This window comes from Etheostoma cragini, chromosome 13 (genome assembly GCF_013103735.1).
Source record: "Etheostoma cragini isolate CJK2018 chromosome 13, CSU_Ecrag_1.0, whole genome shotgun sequence".
Classification (NCBI taxonomy): domain Eukaryota; kingdom Metazoa; phylum Chordata; class Actinopteri; order Perciformes; family Percidae; genus Etheostoma; species Etheostoma cragini.
Window position 1 is genome coordinate 88886 of NC_048419.1, and position 21383 is coordinate 110268.

Genomic DNA, 21383 nt, shown 5'->3' on the forward strand with positions numbered 1-21383 from the left:
ACAAAGTAAAACTCATCTCACCAGCTGCTGCCCCATTTGAAGGTGTAGAAATGACTGAGAAGGAGTGGAGTGTTTGAATAAGGAGTGACCAGGTAAACTCAATCAGATAATTAAGGTGGAAGCAAAAACATATCAGTGGTGAAGATAGGGGAGGAAAGAATGTGAGGTACAGGAAGTGAGGTAGGTGTGGAAAGCAAGTGTCAAAATAAGATAACAATAGGGTTCTTTTATACATTATCCTTTTGTACGATTCAAACTTGTTTTTCTTCAAAACATATTTTTTTATTTAACAAAAGAAGCCACGCAAAACTTGAATGTCTCCCTCTACTTAAAGGATGTGTTTGACTAAGTGTTCCTTCACCTGGATGTTTGAGCCTTGCTGTGCAGAACGATGTGTGTGCATGTGTGATGTGTGAGTTTGTTTTCACATTAATCTGCTGATGGGGGAAAGTGTCTATGTGCTCCCCTTAAAGCTTTAGCGCGTAACTTTTTTATATTGACAAATGACTTGATACACAGCTGATTAAGACAATCAGCTCCAAACAACTCTGGATTTTTCAGTATGACTTTGTTCAGACACTTGAGTGAAGATGACGACCTCTTCTGAAGAGTCCATGTTTTTTCAGTTTCCTCTGTTTGGGGGGGGCATGTATCGTGTGGACGCGCCAACAGTGTTATTGTCATTTCTTACGATTCCTCATGGGGGAGACAGAAACTATAGCTTTAGTTCTTTTTTTGGGACATCATAACCAGTTTGGGAGCCAGTTGTGCAGCTTTCACAGTTGTGACGTGGAAAAATCCAGTGCACATATATTGAGAATGGACTAGGGAAGTTGGAAAGGTAATTGAATCTTTCCTGGGAAAACCATAAATTGTTGTGCCAAAAAATGTCTAAAAAAGGGAACTCTGTTTACTATTTAATCTACATGGTGGTGATCTATCTAACTTTGAAAAGGGATAACAATCAGGAGGTTTACCATACTTCTGTAGCCTGCTGATATGTCTGGATCTGAACTGTCCATCATCAGAGGTCCCTGAAAAACATGTGTTGCACACAAATAAAAGTTGTTTTGCAAACTGTCTTCAAACGTTACACACACATAAAACTTGTTTTACAAACTGTCCCCAAACGTTGCACTCAAAATATCCTTTATAAATTGTCCCCGAGTACAAAACGGTCTCTGCTCGCTCAAAACAGCCTCTCCTCGAGTACGAAACAATTCCACACCCCTCTGCGGAAAATTTCTGCCAAAAGTCACGTGATACATTAAGAGTAGTTCTGACTTCGTGACAGCAGGGCGAGCAGAGACCGTTTTGTACTCGGGGACAATTTATAAAGGATATTTTGAGTGCAACGTTTGGGGACAGTTTGTAAAACAAGTTTTATGTGTGTGTAACGTTTGAAGACAGTTTGCAAAACAACTTTTATTTGTGTGCAACACATTTTTTTTATGTACAAACAACTTTAATTTGTGTGCAACACATTTTTTTGTGTACAACCTTTTGGCAGGAATCTAACTCCATAACTCCATAGTTCTGCTTTGATTGGGAGGAACGGCCTTCCTGATCTAAACCAGAGTGGTTGTCTGTTGTTGGACTTCTGTGCCAGTCATGGATTGTCCATCACAAACATCATGTTTGAACATAGGGATGCTCATAAGTGTTGGTACCAGAGCTCCCTGGGCCAAAGGTCAATGATCGATTTTATAATCGTTTCATCTGATCTGAGGCCCTTATGTTTTGGACACTCGGGTGAAGAGAGGGCCAGAGCTGTCAACTGATCACCATCTGGTGGTGAGTTGGGTCAGGGGGTGGGGGAAGACTCCGGACAGACCTGGTAAGCCCAAACGGGTAGTGCGGGTAAACTGGGAACGTCTGGAGGAGGCCCCTGTCCAAAGGACTTTCAACTCACACCTCCGGCAGAGCTTTTCATGCATGCCTTTGGAGGCTGGCGGCATTGAACCTGAGTGGAAAGGGTTCAAAGTTTCCATTGCTGAAGCTGCGGCGGCGAGCTGTGGTGTTAGGGTCTTAGGTGCCTCAAGGGGAGGTAACCCACAAACACCCTGGTGGACACCGGTGGTCAGGAAAGCTGTCCGACTCTGGAAGGATTCTTTCCGGGATATGTCATCCCGGAGGACTCCGGAGGCAGTTGCAGGGTACTTTTATATAGTATAAATTTGACCTGCTGCTGGGTCTTCCTGTGTGAAGCAGGACGGTAAATATAGTATAAAGTGGACCAGCTGCTGTGTCCCCCTGTGTGAAACAGGACAGTAAATATAGTATAGTTTGGACCAGCTCCCTTCATTACTGCTGTTATCTTCACAGCAAACTGTAAATGACCGGGTTAGGCTACATGTACACAGAAATCACACACTGTGCACATACAGCGCAGCTTAAGTTATGGTGTCTTGTCACAACTTGCGTTGGTGCAGAAGATTTCTGGGATTTGTGCAATCATAATTGCAATCGTGATTGGAGACTTTGGTTGTCTTTGACAAGTGCTGGGGGAGGGGGGAGGCACACTCAATCTGTCAGTCTTAATCAGCGAGTCAGCCATCTTGATGTAGAGTGGACCACCATGGATTCTGTTGTGTTGGTAGAAAGAGAAAGACTTGTGAAAAGAACAGTAAAGGTTAATTCCAAAGCAATATATGTATATACATGGAACTTCAGATCTTACAGTAAAAATATCAATTGTGGAGGAAGTATTAAAGGAAAACCACACTGTAACAACACTTACAAGCTAAAATCTTGAATTTAAAATGTCAACAAAGTAAACTTATGTTAGTATTAACAAAATAAACTGTAAAGTAAAACGCACTCTATAAGACAGATAACAGAATAACTGTAAAAATAATTGATCATTAAAATAAAAAACACAATTAACTGTCTACACTTTATCTCTAATCTGCACTAAATGAAATAGATATGTCCAGGAAATTCCTATTATATTATTAGGAAATAATGGAACCTGTGAAAAAGTGTAAAAACGCTCATTTTAACTACTCGGTGTAGGGTAACACACACATTTGCAATACATTCAATAGCAACAATTCATTCCATTCTCATCACATATTTTGCATGAAAAATCTTGGTAAAGTAGTTACAGCTGTCAAATTAATGTAGGGAAGCACAAATGAGTACATTTATCTCTGAATTGAAGTGGAATAACGGTATGATGTTGCACAAAATGGAAATATTCAAGTAAAAAGTACCTCTGTTTTGTTCTTGATTAAATGTTCTTAGTTACATTCCACCACTAAAATACATGAATGAAACTGAGTGACAAGCAAAAGTCCCACAGCAGGTGACTGAGATCTTCCACCAGTCCCTGGACAGCGTGATGTCACCGCTCACATCTGAAACTACTATCCACACAGCCCCGGTGCTGGGAGGAGGAAGGTCCTGAGCCGCTCTGTAAAACACAATGAGGAGGTTTAATTAGTAATGAACTGTGCAAGTGAAAGCCTTTGGAGATCACTGCATATCCTGCACACACACGCACACACAAAGCGTAAAGCATGATAAATGACTGGGTCTCCGAGCCGCCCTGATCTGGCTGACCATAGAGACAGACGGATGTAAGAAAGAGAAGGAGGAAAGAGGAAGGACTGTGGAGACACAGATCATGTTGCAGCCGTAATGCAGGATGGGGCTCGGCTGACTTCCGGAATATAGAAGGAGAGAGTGGAAAAACTAATTTATCCTCCAGAGCATCCTCCAAACACCCAAGGCCTCAATTACTGTGATAATTTTCCCTAGACACTTGTTTTGCGTATGTTGGATTGTTGCTAAGTGAAACCTGTGTGCATGTATGTATGTATGTGTGTGTGTGTGTGTGTGTGTGTGTGTGTGTGTGTGTGTGTATCTACACTTGCTCTGTCTGCGATCATAGGCAGACGCTGTTACTTACCCAGAAGAACAGAGGGGTATGCTTCACATTATGAAGACCTTATTATAAAGACCTGCTGCATAACAATGGCTCATGATTTTGTACATGTATATTATTATGTAGTATATTATTGTATAATTATAATGCATCTGTAATAGTTATGTCCCTGTAAAGTATTCTTTTCATGTGGACTTAAATACATTGTTAAAATGTGTGTGTGTCAGCGCAAAAACACTAAAAGAGCTAGGAGAAAATGCAAAGGTTGAAACCCAGAAACATACATCACATTTGAATCTAGTAATTCTTTAAAAATAATAATAAAGTTCCATTTCATCTGATTCCATGCTTTTAAACTGAAATGATTCCCTGCTCTTTCTCTCCCCTCTGATCACTGTTGCACTTCCTCCCTCCATCTAATATACCCTCCATCCTGGCACTGGTCTGTTGCCATGGAGATGGGTTGCCAGGTCTCAGGCGAGGCTGAATGGGTTAATTAGGAGGTGGAGCATTTGCAGCCCTCCAGATGGCAGTAAGGCCTCCTTCACCACAGGTCTCCGGGGACCTCCTCTCAAGAGAAAGCCTCTCCTGTTTAATATGCAGCCCGTCACATCAAAACAGGAGCTGTCTTTATGACTCTGTAGTCAACAACGTGGGATTATGGGATGGGTGAAGGGGGGAGCTGGATATTCTCCTTTTAGCTCTGTTCAACGGAGAAAGGATTAACCAAGATCTTTTTCTCAAGCCCTGATGTCACATCCTCTATCCAATCCAGAAGAGAGGAAAATTGTTGGCTATGACAGTAACTTTTCCTTAAATGGTCTCATACCCTTTGTTGTCCTCTGTGAACAGTGTATACATGTTAAGTCTATGCATGCAGGAAGCCATCTTGCTGTGTTTTATAGAGCTAAAGAACTGGGACAGCAGCACCCCCAAGTGGCTATATTCACACAGGACATGTTTATTGTCACACCACATACAGCATCGGAGCAATTTGGTCCAGTGAGAACAAAACGACTATGACAGACGCGGAACAAACAAAAAGCGTAACTGTAGAAAAATAGCAGCAAAAAGACAATTAAGTGATAACTTGACCTGTCTTGCACTTGGTATATTTTAATCATAATTGACTACGTGAACATGATTATTTATGCAAAGATATGTGATACAATCTTGTTTCTGTAAAACTCAGTACATTGCTATTTCTGATGTGAACCATGTAGTGAAAAATCCCCCATACCATATAAGGTATTTTCTAATTTCCTGAATTTACACTTTCTCTCCAGTATCATCATATCTTGTACTTCTGTGAACTTCTTTTTTGTCTCAGCTGAAGGTAAAATGATGCTTAAATCTTTGCTTTTTAAAATTTCTAAAAAGTCTTACCTTTTTATTTGTCAGTGTTATATATATTCTATATGGAATATTTATAGACTCTATATTTGACATTCCAGTAACTACTGTACAATTGAATATCTCAAATATGTGTTGGGGGGTGTTTCATATAACTATAAATAATCTGTAGGTTATTTATTGTCTAATGTGCAAAGATTTGCAATGTTTGGTGAGAAATAATATGTGAATGGTGCAACAGTGGCGCTCAGTGGCAGCAGCAGCGTAAGAGCCGACCAAATGTGCCTGCTGAAAGAATTGATCCTCTTTTCCAATTCTGTGACTTTAGTTGTGGGTGCTGCTGCAGCTCTAGGCATTAAAGACAAGGTAGGAGAAGTTCTCCTTCTCTGGTTGGGCGCTGAAGTTGTAGTGTCCAATTCGGTTCCTCTGATAGAAGAAAAGACAGATGAAACCAATGATGAAGAAGAGCGACAGGCCAACTCCCAGGCAGGAGAGTCCAACTATGTTAAGAGTGGTATACCCTTCCTCCAGGGGATCTGCAAGAATGGGTGTCAAAGCGTTAAAAACAGTGATCCAACAGAGAAAAGGAATTCCCCACTTAAAGGGGGGACAACACAGGCAAAAACATGTGTTTTGGGGCTACTTTTACTTCAATGACTTCTTTCAGACTAGTGGACAAAAAAAAGATCCAAAATACACATTTTTGTGTTTATTTGCGCCAGTAGATTTCTCCTTAATTCACCAAAGGTTAGCATTAGATAATGCCTAATTTGCATATATAAAAATTTGAATTTCATCTGTAGTGTCTTGCAAAATGTATGGAAATTCCCAATCCAAATATTTAAAGGCTTTTTTCTCAAAAAGGAGTTTTTCTCTGAGTCAAATATTTCCCCTTCAATAGCCCTTACAGCCATGAAGGTTTTTGTGGAGGGGTTTGTTCATATATTTTATAGTCCGATTTATGTTACATTTTATACCTAAAAACATGGCAAAAATAAAAATAATTGGGCTGTTATTGGGCTAGTATTTCCTGATTTATGGCGTGATAAAAGGAGATATCAAAATTCCGTCTAGGAAAACCTTAAACAAAAATTAAACAAGAATTCTGATCTGGAAATATTAAAATGCAAATCTTTTACAAAATAATGCATAATTTGAATATTTCAGAAATCAGAAACCTGACTGATTATAGACACAGCAGCGCTACTGTCATAATTCAACAGATAGATGGTCTATTCAAATTTAAAAATGAAGAGTCTCTCAAGTTTATAATGGACGCTTTCAAAACTGGTCTGCTTGGCAGTAGCAGAGTAGAAGCTCCACTGTCTTTGTTACTTAAGCTGCAATGTTGATGTCAAAACAGTAGAGGGAAAACAGCTGGAACATGTTTTTTTTCTACATATCCCGGCGGATGCTTTGTAAAAGTACTCGCCTTCACCTGACCTCAGCAGAGGCCCGGAGGAACCCGAAGCTCTTCCAATGATGTTTGAAGAGCGAGCTGTTCTTTGTAGACAGTCCTGCAAACAAACACGAGCAAAGATGACAAAGGCAGTTATTCAAATCTCTTCTTCAACACTCAAACAACAAATTGCTTCAGTCCGAGTGGGGGAGGGGGCTAGTTGTTTTAGATGCATCCACACTGTATGATATACTCACAAGCACACAGGTATACCCTTCAATCGGCACACAGATCTGGACCTCGCAGTGCAGATAGATCACATTCAGGTTGACTATGCGGAAGATCTGTACGGACACACGTGATGTGCTGGAGTTCCCGTTCATCAACACTTTGGTGTATGTGTTCAAGGAACAGCTGGGGACACAGAGACAAGGAACAGCAGCAGTTTATTTTTATTTTATTTTTTTATTGCCTAAACTGATGTGACTTGAATCAATGATAATGTGGCAATACTGTATCTTAGATGTCCCCCTTCTGTCTGCTCCTTTCTATGCATTTCTGGAAGGCTTTTAATGTCCTGCAGCGCTGCACCACTACAGCACTTTTAATTGTATCTGCATGTTTTGTATGTGTTATGTATTGTTTTATGGCTTTGTTGTAAAGCACTTTGGGTACCTTTCGGCTATTGTAAAGGGCTATACAAATAAACTTGATTGACTTGATTGAATGATACCATCAGGTGGCACTGTTTGGAATCAGCCATGACTATCAGCCTTGACTGTTGATTCATTGTTGTCATTATTTTCATAGTTCATGTTTGAGATATTACATAGAACTGAGTTTAATTTGAATCAGTGGAAATCAGACATCTGTCTCCCTATCTTCATGGGTGCAGAGTTTCAGTGACCCCATTCAGTCACACCGCAACATCAAATCGGTCTAGGGACGTAAAGTGGGGGGGCCAAGGCTGTTGCTCAGACCACACTCTCGTCTCTGTGGTAGTTCCTGCTACAGTCGGTGTCTCCAGAAACCACATTTTGCCACACAGACAAAAAAATGTTGTTTTTCTGACATTAAAAAAATAATAAAATCATGATTTCAAGATAACGGATCAAATTAAATTATTGCTACCACTTGGCTAGAACATATTGAATTCTGACAACTTTTAAAGACGTTTTTAAAGAAGAAGACATTTTTTAAAGCGTCTATGTAATAGCTAGCTCAAATACTAGGCCTAATAGAATTAGTGACAGGGCTGTAGTGTAGGTGGAAGCAGACCTGTTTGCCAGGAAGGTGTGGCTGTCGGGGTCCGCAGGGTTTCGGGTGGGCGTGGCCCAGCATCTGTTGATGACTACTTTAATCTGCTCTGAGGAGGGTTTGAGGCTGACCTCCAACACCACAGCCTCCTCAGAGGACAAGATGGAGTTGGAGGGTAGAGGCATTGTACCATTCATCAGTTGCACTGTCACCTGGAATGACCCCAAACCCGTGATAACATCTTTGATCATATCATACCTGGAGATGGGTGAGAAAAAAAAACATATGTACAGTCATAAATACATCAGGAACACACTACAGAAAGGTAAATAAAATAAAAAGCCTAGCAGTGCCTGGATCATTAAATAACATGTTATATTGTTGTTTAATCTGTCGTTGCTGCATTCATGTTGTGTTGGACACATCGGAAAAACAAGTTTGCGAGTTGGAAAATGCACATGACCGCCTGTTGAAGTCAGAACAACAATAATCTTTTTATTAAGTAACGTTTTATATCAACGTTTTGCTCAAGTGAACATTTTATATTGGTATTACTGTTGTTAGACATATTGTTAGAAAAGCAATTTATTAACCCAACTATGGTATAACCCTTAATAACAGGTCCGGTACATAAGCCACAACAATATTTTAGTTTTTTTTTTTTTATTCAAACCTTGGTAACTTTAAACCTGACTCCATGTAGTAGTGTAGAATGCAGTGTGAGGGTTAGTGTGTAGACAGCAACTGACGTTAATCCTTCCTTTTCTCTTCGTGTATATTAAAATATAGTGGAAAAGCTCAAAAACTTATATTGCGATTATGGAAGTCCGATGCTGTGCCTTCATTTGAGATGTGCTTAAGAGAGCTGGGCAAAGTCCTCCATCTTGAGAAGCTCAGATTCACAAAAGCAGGAAGGAAGACTATGTTTGAGAGGGCATGGGGACCGGTTTTGAAACATTAAGGGGTCTGAGGGAAGAAGCTATGTGATGAGGGATCACATATATTGATAATATATAATATATTAATGTTGGTAAAAGGAGTGGTTATATAGCAATTCTTTCTTCTCTCTTTTGACTCCTGGTTTGCTTTTTGGTCTCTAAACAAGTCTTGATATTTGCTACGGTGCCTCACCATAATGTATTCAGAATCTGCCAAATAATTACAATCGTATGTTCTCGGTTGCTGCTTATTGATGTTATTGTATGAAAAAGAAAATGGAAAAATTATGTTGCTTGTAAAAACAAGTGCAACGTGTACCCAATGTTGATCTGCAATAAAGATACAGTATTTTAAACTCTGTGAGTAGTAACAGTCCACACATCTTCTTTGTCGTTGTTATGGTTACTGCCAACATTCAGGCTTTCCAACTTGAGAGCACAAGAACACAGAAAAGTTGTAAGAACGACTTCCGATCTCGGAAACTCGAACCATCTAAAGGAACACTTGAATGTGCCATATATTCCAGCCCATTTCTTGGACCAGTTGCCAGGCAACCAGAGACTCCAGGGATGTAAATGTGGATGGACTGTATTTATATATTATACTTTCTAGTCTACTTTCAACTACTCAAAGCACTTTTACATAGGATAGGAACTATTCATCATTCACACACATTCACACACTGTGGCCGAGGCTGCCACCTGCCATCAGATAAACCTTCTAGGGTTTGAGTGTCTTAGCCAAGGACACTTCGTCATCCTCAGGGACCAAACCATCGACCTTATGATTGGCAGACCACCACTCTACCACTGAGCCACAGCCGCCTGTCACTGGTGAGCTACAGTAGGTAGGCACCTCTAAAGCTCTAAAATGTGATACCCTTGACCAAACCAGGCTAGCTGTTTTTCCCTGTTCCCAGTCTTTATGCTATGCTAAGCTGAGCATCGGCTGGCTCCATTTACATATTTACTGACAAACTTAAAGAGTGGTCTTAATATTCTCATCTAACTTGGCAAAAAAAGAAAATAAGCGCCAACTGCTTCAGCTGCTCGGAGGTTGTTTTGACCAATGCTAAAGCATGCTAAGTAATAATGACAGCAAGTGAAGCTTACCCCATGGAGCCGGAATCAACAGAGATAAGCATATTCTTTGTGAAGGTACACATGATGGGAACCTCCAACCGTATTCTGGGTACCTCTTCTGTCCCATTGGTTGACAATGTGAACCTTTCCATGGTGTTGAACAGAGTTACAGATGCTGAGCAGTAGCTATCATTCTAAAATACAAAATGTCACAAGCAGTTTGGGTTATTTTAAGTTAATGCCCTTCAGTTTTACAGACAAAATACTGGCAAGCATTGAGTCCAAACATGTTGGAGCATAGGAAAATGCAAAAAGCTTTCCAATTGCAACACTTTTTCACAACTCACTTGCACAATCCTAGTGAGGCACTCGTTCCAGGCCACGGTCAGCTGGGCATGGGTAGCATTACCTCCATTGACACCACATTCTGGCAACCCCAAGTAGATGGTGTCTACCCTGATCTTGTTCCTCACAAGAAATTCCTTGGCAACTGTCACAGTGATCGCAGCAACCCGGCACTGTACAGATATGGCATTGGTGGCAGTTGTCAGGGCAGTAGCGGTGGTTGCAGGAGATGTAATGTCGGTACTGGGACCGGTAGCGGTGGTTGTAGGGGTTGTAGTCATGGATATCATTATAGTAGTCGTGGTTGTTGGGGCAGTAGAAGAAGGTGTAGAAGTAGTAGTGGTTGTTGAGGCAGTATTTGTTGGGGCAGTAGAATAAGTTAAAGGAGTAGAAGTGGTGTTTGTTGGGGCAGTGGTTGCTGGGGCAGTAGAAGAAGTTGTATCAGTAGCAGTGATGGTTGTTGAGGCAGTATAATAAGTATAAGTATCAGTGGTGGTTGATGGGGCAGTAGAATATGTATGAGTGGCAGTGGTGGTTGTTGGGACAGCATTGATTGTTGTTGGGGCAGTAGAAGACGTATGAGTAGCAGTGGTAGTTGTAGGGACAGTATTGATGGTTGTTGGTGCAGTAAGGGTTGGGGCAGTAGAAGAAGTAGTAGAAGTAGCAGTGGTGGTTGTAGGGACAGTATTGGTGGTTGTTGGAGCAGTAGGGGTTGGGGCAGTAGAAGAAGTTGCAGGAAGACTAGTGGTGGTTGCTGGGGCAGTAGAGGTTGATGCAATTGCTGCACAAGACAAACACTCTGGTCACAAAATGTGCAGATAATGCATCATTATTTGGTGTAATCTGTGTTTCCTACTGAACAACTGTGATGCCGTACCTTGACAGTCTCGTCCAGGCCTTCCTGGGTTGTTGTCTACAGATAGCTCCAGGCAAAGACATGTGTAGGAGCCCAAGATGTTTCTACATGTTGCCCACTGTGAACAGTCATTTTCCCCTGAAGCACATTCATCAAAATCTAAAAAAATAAATAAAAAAATGTTTGGCTCAGTAAATCAGGCTTTTTTCTACATGATAACAAGAAACAGATAACCTCTTAAAATTTTTCAAATCTCTTTATTGCTGTTTGGTACAAAATATGGTGTCTTTTGGGTCAAATCCAAAAAAGCTGCATCCTACAATTCCCATTTTGCAATTACATTGCATCATTATGGTTTTTGGCTTTGGAAAGCTCCTGTTCGGCTTTCCTCTGCCCAAGACAATTGTGATTAGTTTTAAGAAATCCAGAGCGTGTTTTCCTCCCATCCCCCAATTGCTATGTGGAGTAGCCAGACTCTCGTCCTCCGCAACGCGAGACTAGAGTAGTAATCTTGATGTGTAAAATTGCACTTTGCTGAAAGTTACTTTTAGCATATTAAGACTATCCTTTAAAGCTCTTTCTAGTTTTATACTTACCAGCCCTGGTTTCATAGAAAACATTGTTAGAAAAGAGAAGGGGCCTACCCTGTGCTCTGGTGTTGCTTTGATCCACAGTGTATATGGTGCTGTTAATCAAGGAGTGCAGTAGAGCTGTCGACACATTACTGATATCTTGGCTTTGACTGGGGGAAAAGATGATGGTGAAGTTGACCACCACACTTCCCGGGGAAAAACGTCTGATCTCGATTCTCACCTGGCCTGAATCCATCATGGCTTTAATCTCTGGAGACAGAGACTTGTAGATCTGTTGGTGGCAAAGGAAACAGCTCCAGAATCACAATGATGAAACGATACAACTTGTTGATTCACCTTTAGAAATTCATTAATATGGACATGTTTACAGTGTGTGGAAGTCTATTCAAAGAGCATACTCTGTTACTGGATAATCCTCGTAACACACCTACCTCCTCTGTAATATTCTTAGTGAGGATTTGGTAGGCCTGGCTGCTGGTGTTCTGCAGATCAGCAGTGAACTGGATGTTGGTAAATCGCGCTGTGGCATCCAGAGTCTGAGCATCTACAAAAAAAGACACACACACACAAATACTAGTACTGGGAATTGTTTAAAAGAGTTAAACATACTAGTCCTAATACCAGAATCCTTAAAATGATATTCATACCAATAGAGTACTTGTCCTCTAACCAGCCCTGGGCCAAATCCTTAAAAAAAGTCTTCCGTTTCCTTTATCACACATTAGTCAAAAAGAGCAATTCTACAGCTTTACTAACTTTCCTACGTCCTGTGATAGTAATCAGTGGTTGCATCTAAATTGTAAATTCCCCCCACGCAACTATTCTATACACAAACTGCAGCGTCATGGCACTACTGTATATGAAAGACCCAAAAGTCAAAGGTACTGAAGTTCTTACCAGTCTTGACCATTATGCGAAGAGCAACTCCTTGGCTTCCGCAGGACTGAGGAGTGACAGTAACATTGTAGAGCACCCCAGGCTGCAGTCCCCTCAGCTCCATCATGGTCTGATTGGTTTCGCAAGAATGAATGACCTCTGACCCCTTGCTTAGAACAACCTGGTAAGTCTGGTTTGTCTGAAACTGGCTGGACCAGTTGACACAGAAGGAGGTTCCAGTCACGTTAGCCGACCATACGCTGGCAATGTTGGGAGCAGCTGGAAGGTGGTGGTAGAGGGGGAGGGACATTCAGGGTTACCATTCATTCATTACGGTTAAAGGAATAGATTGACATTTAATGGGCAATATGCTCCTTTTTTCCAGGAGTGACATGTTACTTCTCATTTAACTATCAGCAAGAAAGCAAATAAGCATATTCTCCAAAATGTCAAACAATTTGTTTAAAAACCCCACCTAAAGAAGGAAAACATGTTAAGTATTTGACATACAAGACATTCAACTAAATATGGTTAGCTCATCAGCACCTTTGAAATTAAATGCTTTTGACTGAATCAAATACTTTCTTTCAAAAAGTGACAATTTTCTATTTGGACCCACCACTCGCTACTTTAACTTGATGAAGATAAAGGAAAAAAACAGGCTTGAGATTTAAAAAATTAACTATTTCTCACAGCATGTGATTGTCGGCAGAAGTGACTCTAAAGTTGTGCTTGCGCTGCTGTGCGGTGCAGAACCTATCCGCTGCGGAGCATCTGTTGAACTATAAGGGACAGGGCTGGTGTTACTCAGAACTGTAGTCATGCTGGTCTCAGTGGAGTTGAAGACACCCATGGTGCGGTTGCCCACGGGGTCCTGTGTGCTGTTGAAAGCTGTGGTGTAACTTGTGTTCATGGGTGGAAGGTAGGTAAGTGGGGGCTCTGGGGTGGTCGCCATGCCGACGTCAGCTGGGTAGAAAGAAGACAAGTCAATGTTGAAATCAGAGCTTCTGGTGCAAAAATATCGATGTGCAGAGAATACAGCTTGCTTGTGTTCCATTCACATGTGGTCACAAGTGATATAAAGGGGTCAGATTTTAGCATCTCGGTGTCTAGAGTCTTCACCCAGCCTCCAGGTGAGGTTTGTGGTGATGACAGAATTATGTCAAATTAAATATCGTCTATATTGACAATGTTTCATTTACAGGATACTCTCGGTGCCGCTGGAGGTTCTGCCAGATGTCCCTCATTTTTGGCCGGATGTCCATCACCCCACCCTTTTTTGTGTTGGAATTCCAAAGTCAAGAACCAACAATCAACTTAACTTTTTATTTTTTTGGAGTCAAATTTTCATCACACACTCGACAGACATTTTAATTACAAAGCTTGCCTCCCTAAGTGCACATCTTCCACCAAAACAAGTTCCTTTCCAAGAATATTTTGCACCGTACTGCTGCTTGGGGCTCAGCACCGCTCAAGATGTATATGATTGGTTTAAAGAAATGCCAATAAACACAAGCATGTTTTTCTTCCATCCAGAAATGTTGTGTGGACTAGACCCTCCTACGCAACACTGTGACTACATTAAATGGGACCCCAATTGTGTGGTTCAAGCAGCTTGGTTTGAGGAACTCCTTTGGCATATGTTGCGTCTTCCTAATGTGCATCTGCTTCATTTCAAGGTGGTTTAGACAGGTTTAGACAAGGCTTGCGTAGTCTTATCATTCTTACACTACACAAAATTTCTGTGTTTGTCTGATGAAACATTTCTTGTGAGGGAATTGTTACACAGCTGTCAACGTGGGTGATAAACCTTTCACCCTGCTGGGTTTTAAGATTTGTTTTCCTGAATTTTGCAAGATAGTGAGGATCTAAGGCAATTTTCACATACAATGTATGATCCTGATAAAAACATGAATGTGCACCCACGTAAACATTATTTACCCACAAAGAAAAGTATAATCTTTCATCTTACTTTTTCTTCCTTTTGCCCTATAAGGTGAGGTTTTGTAAGGTGCAACAAAAATGTGAATTCTTTGAGATGTTGTGATTCTTATCATATCAAATGTACTGCTGCATTTATACACACACACACACACACAGACACACCAACACACACAGTCTAACCCGTGCAATGGGCTCCAGGGCTGTTGGGGTCAACGTCAATATATCCTTGGTGGCAGGCACAATGGTAGGAGCCCACTGTGTTGTTACAGTGGGCCTGAGGGGAGCACCGACAAAGAGCAGACTGTTCACACTCATCCACATCTGCAATTACAAACACAGACACAAGAAGCGATTACGCTGGAATGACAATAGCGTGTGTATGCTGTTGAATAACAAGATGTAATGTGAAAATAGAAAAAATCCTTTTCTGAAAATAAATGATAGCCCAAAAAAAACTTTACAGGGGGTGGTTTCATGTACGAATGCTCTTACTGAAAGTACATTGTGCTTTACGGTGGGGCTTGAAAGTTTGGGTACCCCATGTAAAATTTGTATTAATGTTAAGAAGCCAAGAAAAGATGGAAAAATCTCCAAAAAGCATCAAATGACAGATTAGACATTTGTATAATATGTCACAATAAGTTAGAAATGTTATTTCCATCATATAAATATATATGTAAACATAAACATATAAATAATAAAATCAATTTCTGAGACATATTGTACGAATGTCTAATCTGTCAGTTGATGCCTTATGGAGATTTTTCCATCTTTTCTTGGCTTCTTTAGCTTCTTTTAATTTTACCTGGGGTGCCCAAACTTTTGAGCCCCACTGTAAAGGCTAGGGAATTCAGAGGAGCCTAAAAGTAACTGAATGTCATTTTCAAGCTGGCTTGAAACAATTAATTAAATATGTGCTTACAGTGTAGAGAAGGAAATTAACAATCTGTATAAAAAACATTTTGAAGGCAACGTGATGTCTGTTCGACGAGATGTCGAGCTTGTCACTGTCTTTTGCGCAAATGTAACAAGTATGGCTGATTCATCATTACAATCTGTGTGTGTGTGTGTGTGTGTGTGTGTGTGTGTGTGTGTGTGTGTGTGTTATTTTCCGCTATTACAAGAAACATCCCACAGATGACTGTCACTCAAGTAGAAGTGGTGGGAGAAGGAAGCTGTGGTGCCACTGAGTCATTCTTTCCTGAACACCGTGTTCTCTGCAACATGAATCATTCTCAAAACTACAAGAATGCCATTGCTCTGAAGAAAAGAGCCCTGAGAAGCTTCACTGAGACGTGAGTGCTGCTCTAAAGAACAACTGTGTCTCTGTCCTCACCTTCCACGGTTACAGATGACACCTCCAGTATGTGTTTGAGGAGATGCTGTAGCTTTGACGTGACATTGTACAGTGAAAGAGTAACGTTGCAGTCTATCAGTAGGGAAGTGGCAGTTCTATAGGGATGCACAGGCTGTGAGCTGAGGTAATAAACTGAAACATCAGACTGCAGAGCTCCAGTCACCTATTAATGATTAAGACACAAAGCATAATACCTGTGAAATTGTTTTAAAGAAAATTCTTCAGAATCAAAAAAAGACAAGTTGATGGCTTGGTATATCTTTTAGTCATTTCCACTTTCTAATAACTAGAATTAACAGAGTATTGGTCTTATTATATAAGCAGCAGGGGTGTTATTAGCTGTAGTAGAAGCGTAATAGTGTTAGCAGTAGTATTACCATTGCTTGTAGCAATCGTGTGTGATCCAGATGTCCTCTATCATTGGACATCAGTTCATCATAATCTGTCTTCACTGTCACCGTTGCATTAAAACGAGATCCTCCATTCTCATAATAATTTGTTGAGCCTGAAAGTTAAGTTAAAAGGTTTACTCAAATCACAAGGAAAACCCAGATTTTCTCACTTACACCTTGTGGAATATAGAAAGGAAGGTTGAAATAGATTCCTAGGGTGAAATTAATTTAAAAGACAATCTTCAGCTAAAAGGAAAAATACACAAACCTGTCTTTTTGTCCTCTCCCTACCCACCTAACAATTTCCGTACAGTCCCTAACATGCAGTAACGTTTGGGTTTATTTTCCCTGGTTATGAGATAAAGGTATGGGGAAAAAATCAGACCACAGTTATTAAACCAAAGACCTTTCAACAGCTTTTAATAATGAATTAATTATTACTCATTATCACTCATTTTAATTGTGTTACTTTTACACTACATTTTAACATGAGCTAGTATCCTGTACTTGTAACTTGAAGCAACAGTTGCACAGCAAATGTTACATATGCCCACTTTGTATGTAAAGTTTTTGGTGCTTTGAACATGCCAAACAACATTCCCTTCACCTCTGTTGAGCTGTCTGACACTATCTGCAGGGCTAGAAATCAGTGGCTGAAATGACCCATTAATAAGAGTACACTTAAATGGATACTTGCATACTTTTAAAAACAAAAAAACAATCAGTGCCACTAACTTGCAGGATCACTGCAGAGAGAGTGACCCGATCTTTGGCAGCATTTCTGCCAGCCTGGGCAGTCCATGTCCCACTCACAGTCCTCAGATCTGGGAAGGAATCCATCTGCAGATGGACAGGATCCTGGCTTGGCAGTGAACTCAACACTCCTGCTTACAGCTTCATTCAAAGGAAATAACATGTTACAAGCCATATATTAGCAGCAAGATATTTGTAGCACTGCTGTTTCCATGCATCCATCTGGTGTCTTGCACACAGTACCACATGCTGAAAGGTCACACTGCTTACTTGTCTATCTGATGCTATATAATCACATTTTACAAGCACTTGTACAAAGACAATTGAAATCTAAGAACAAACAGAGCCATATGTGCACTTCTATAATCTTGAAACCTACTGATGGAAATATGATGTGCAGTGTACACTCACGCAGAGCACAGTAACGGCCGACTTGCACATAGCCTGTGCAGCATCCAGTCACCTGCTCCATCACTGTCTTGTACTCGGTCTGATGGATCGTCCTATAAAGTGTGACTGTACATGTCTTCCAGAGGAGCCAGCCACCACAAGGCTTTATCACAGTATAGGGGACCGTATGCATCACCAGGACACTCACATTCCTAGTCTCATTGTGAATACATAGATGATAGCCAGACGCAGACAAGCTATTTCCTGGAATAAAATATGTCTTGTCAGTTTCTGTGGTAGTTAGTCTAAGATTTTACATTTTGGTTGGCCAATATATCAATATTAAATCAATACTGTGATATGAGACTAGATGTCGTCTTAGATTTTAGATATCATAATATAACATAAGTGCTGTCTTTTTTTCTGGATTTACAGGCTGCATAACAGTAGTGATGTCAAACTAACAAGATTGTTCGGTTCTGTTATTTGCCTTTACCCACTTAGTCATTATATCCACATTACTGCTGATTATTTATCTAAAATCTCATTGTGTAACTATTTTGTGAAAACACCAATTGTCAACCTTACAATATCAATATCAAGGTATTTGGTAAAAAATAAGCGTGATATTCATTATATCATGTCTAACACAATACATGATGCCATCACCTATGCCATTAAACACATTGAAAACAAATGAAAGCAAGCAAAGCAATGAATATAAATCCTCATAAATGCCATATTCTGTTGTGGCCATACATTAACTTCATGTTAATCCGTCATCTGTGTAGAGGCCTACCTTCATGCATAGTGTCTGTTCCCCCACACAGAGCCAGCAGGGCCGTCGCCACCCAGAAGGAGAGCATCCAACTCATTTTTCACAGATGAAAATCTCAATTACATATTTAACGACCACATTGTACGTGCATTTTTCTCTTTGAGATGATGCTAAGTCACTGTTTAGGGCGTACTCAAAGACTAAATCCTCTGTGGCTCTGTCTTTCTCCTCCCCTCGTCGCACCATCAGTCCCTCGTGGACCACAAAATCATGACAGCCAGCAGGTAGATATTGAGAGAATGTTACAAAATTACATGAATCTTTGCAAGAATATTACAATATTCAGTAAAATGTGATACATTTCTTTGCCATGACGTATGGCAGCAAGACAACCTAGTGAGTCAGTATATTACTGACTATGGTCTATGGTATTTCATTAAAGAGAAAAGTCTTTGGTTAATATGATTTTCACGTGTGAAGCCCAGCACTCGCTTTTATTTTTTAGGAATAAATAAGTGGTCATTTTACTCATTCTTTGGTGGTGTCAGTAAACATGTTTGTGATGCCAGGGAGATAGATGTGGGATGGGAGAAGTCAAAGTCCCTAATGACTTAGGTAACCATGGCAGTGCATGCTATGCCGCTGGCATTAACAGCCTGTATCAGCCATTAATGTCAGGCAAGAAGGAGTGAGAACTTTCCTGCCATTTTCCCCACATGCCTTCTTTCTCATTATGTGAAAAAAATCAGGATGCGTTGGATGTCAAAGATGTTCTAAAAATAAAAAAGAACTACATCACGATTCTTTTACTTTGAGTCTGTGAATGTGACATGCATTCATGTTTGATGAAAGAAAATTCTACAGGTCCTCTGTATTCTTTTACATATTTAAATGCATATTTTCTTCATTCTTTTTAAATGTAGTAATTAATGTAATGGTGCTCCTTTCATAGTAATGAGGTGTGAGAATGTGCGTGATTAACTATCCTTCAGTAATTAGGTGATAATGATTGGGTATCTGCTGACGCAGTGGAGCATGTGGATGTAGGGAGACACAGGGCTACAGGCTTAAGGTTTTTAACTAAGTAACTTAGTTAACTAAGGTCACTACATATGAAATACAGTTACACCACAAAGTAAAAATAAAAAAATCAGCAGTTCAAGGGAACATTGTCTTATACTGTATTGTATGTTTCACTACCAGTGCCACATCTGATTGGGTCATGAGACTGTTGCCAGGTACTGGCTGTGACATGGCTTCCCTGGAACAGGCCTGCAAGCCAAATAAACATAGCAACAAGTCCCCACTGGATGCCAGTAATGACCAACCTACTGGAATGCTATAGTGACTTCCATTTAATCACAGACCTAATTGGTTTCATTGGGGTTAGGGGGAGTTGAGATTATATGTCCTTTATACTAACCTATCGTTATTCTTGTTTAAGGTATCTTCACCCATTCTTCCTTCCAAAAGTCTTCTAGTTCTTTGAGATTTCTGGGCTGTCTGTCACGCACTGCTCATTTAAGGTCTATCCATAGATTTTACATTATGGTGAGGTCAGGAGATTGTGAAGGCCATGGCAAAACCTCCAGTTTACGCCTCTTGATGTAATCCGTGGATTTTGGTGTGTTTAGGATCATTATCCATTAGTAGAAGCCATCCTCTATTTAACGTCAGCTTTTTCACAGATGGCGTCAAGTTAGCGCCCAAAATTTGCTGACATTTTATTGAATCCATTTTTCCTTCTACTCGTGAAATGTTCCCTGTGCCACTGGCTGCTGTAAACCCCCAAAGCATGAATTATCCCCCCCCCCCCCCGCATGCTTAACAGTTGGACAGAGGTTCTTTTCATTAAATTCTGTGCCCTTTCTTCTCCAAACGCACCTTTGCTCATTGCTCCCAAAAAGTTCTATTTCAACCTCATCGGTCAACAGAACTTGTTCCCACAATGCATCAGGCTTGTCTAAATGTTCATTTGCAAACTTCAAACGCTGATTTTTGGGGTGAGGACATAGAAGAGGTTTTCTACTGATGACTCTTCCATGAAGACCATTTTTGTCTGAGTATCTCTTTATAGTTGAATGGTGTGGCCCAACTCCAGTGTCTGCCAGTCTAATGTGGGTCTGGATTTGCTTTTCTCCCAATCCTGGGAGTTGTTCTGGTATTGTTCTTGGTCTTCCAGATCTTTAACTTCCACCGTTCCTGTGTGATGGCCATTTCTTAATTACATTCCCAACAGAGGATATCGGCATCTGAAACCCTTTGCTATCTTCTTCTAGCCTTCTCCTGCTTTGGGAGCGTCAACTATTTTCAGTTTCAGTTTTCTAGACAACTGCTTAGAAGAAGCCATGGTGGTGATTGCTGGGGGGGGGGGGTCAGATGAGTCTGGGCATTTAAAACCTTAAGATTAACATCACCTGGTCTTTCCAGACGATGATTGAGAACAATCCATGGCACTGTCAGGTCTCAGCTTTCCAAAGGGGGGGTACATGCTAAAAACTCTGCAGGGTGCCCAAACTTTTGCAGACGGCATTTTGTTGTTTTCCGTTATTTTGAAAGTGTAAATGGTGGAAATAAAATCTAACTTTTTGTGACATATTATACAAATGTCTAATCTTTTTGGCTTCTTTATGCACATTAATAAAAAAAATTACTTGGGGGGCTCAAACTTTCGAATCCCACTGTATGTACACTCACCTAAAGGATTATTAGGAACACCTGTTCAATTTCTAATTAATGCAATTATCTAATCAACCAATCAGATGGCAGTTGCTTCAATGCATATAGGGGTGTGGTCCTGGTCCAGACCATCTCCTGTACTCCAAACTGAATGTCAGAATGGGAAAGAAAGGGGATTTAAGACATCTGGAACGCGGCGTGGTTGTTGGTGCCAGACGGGCTGGTCTGAGTATTTCACAATCTGCTCAGTTACTGGGATTTACACCACAACCATTTCTAGGGTTTACAAAGAATGGTGTGAAAAGGGAAAAACCTCCAGCAGTCCTGGGGGGGGAAATGCCTTGTTGATGCTAGAGGTCAGAGGAGAATGGGCTGAATGATTCAAGCTGATAGAAGAGCAACTTTGACTGAAACAACCACTCATTACAACCGAGGTGCAGCAAAGCATTTGTGAAGCCACAACACGCACAACCTTGAGGCGGATGGGCTACAACAGCAGAA

General features: G+C 40.6%; 1 protein-coding gene across 1 annotated transcript; it reads right to left on the reverse strand.

Moving 5' to 3' along the window:
* Positions 1-4726: 4726 nt before the first annotated feature.
* umodl1 (uromodulin-like 1) lies at positions 4727-19600 on the reverse strand. The gene is made up of 17 exons (XM_034890527.1): positions 18225-19600; positions 17447-17689; positions 17018-17176; positions 16268-16395; positions 15870-16053; positions 14714-14854; positions 13283-13555; positions 12611-12868; positions 12145-12257; positions 11765-11984; positions 11142-11279; positions 10267-11045; positions 9950-10113; positions 7920-8156; positions 6899-7055; positions 6675-6759; positions 4727-5778 (listed from the first exon to the last, which is right to left on the reverse strand). The coding sequence occupies exons 1-17, from the start codon at positions 18298-18300 to the stop codon at positions 5591-5593; spliced, it is 3543 nt and encodes a 1180-aa protein (XP_034746418.1). The 5' UTR covers positions 18301-19600; the 3' UTR covers positions 4727-5590.
* Between the last annotated feature and the right edge of the window lie 1783 nt (positions 19601-21383).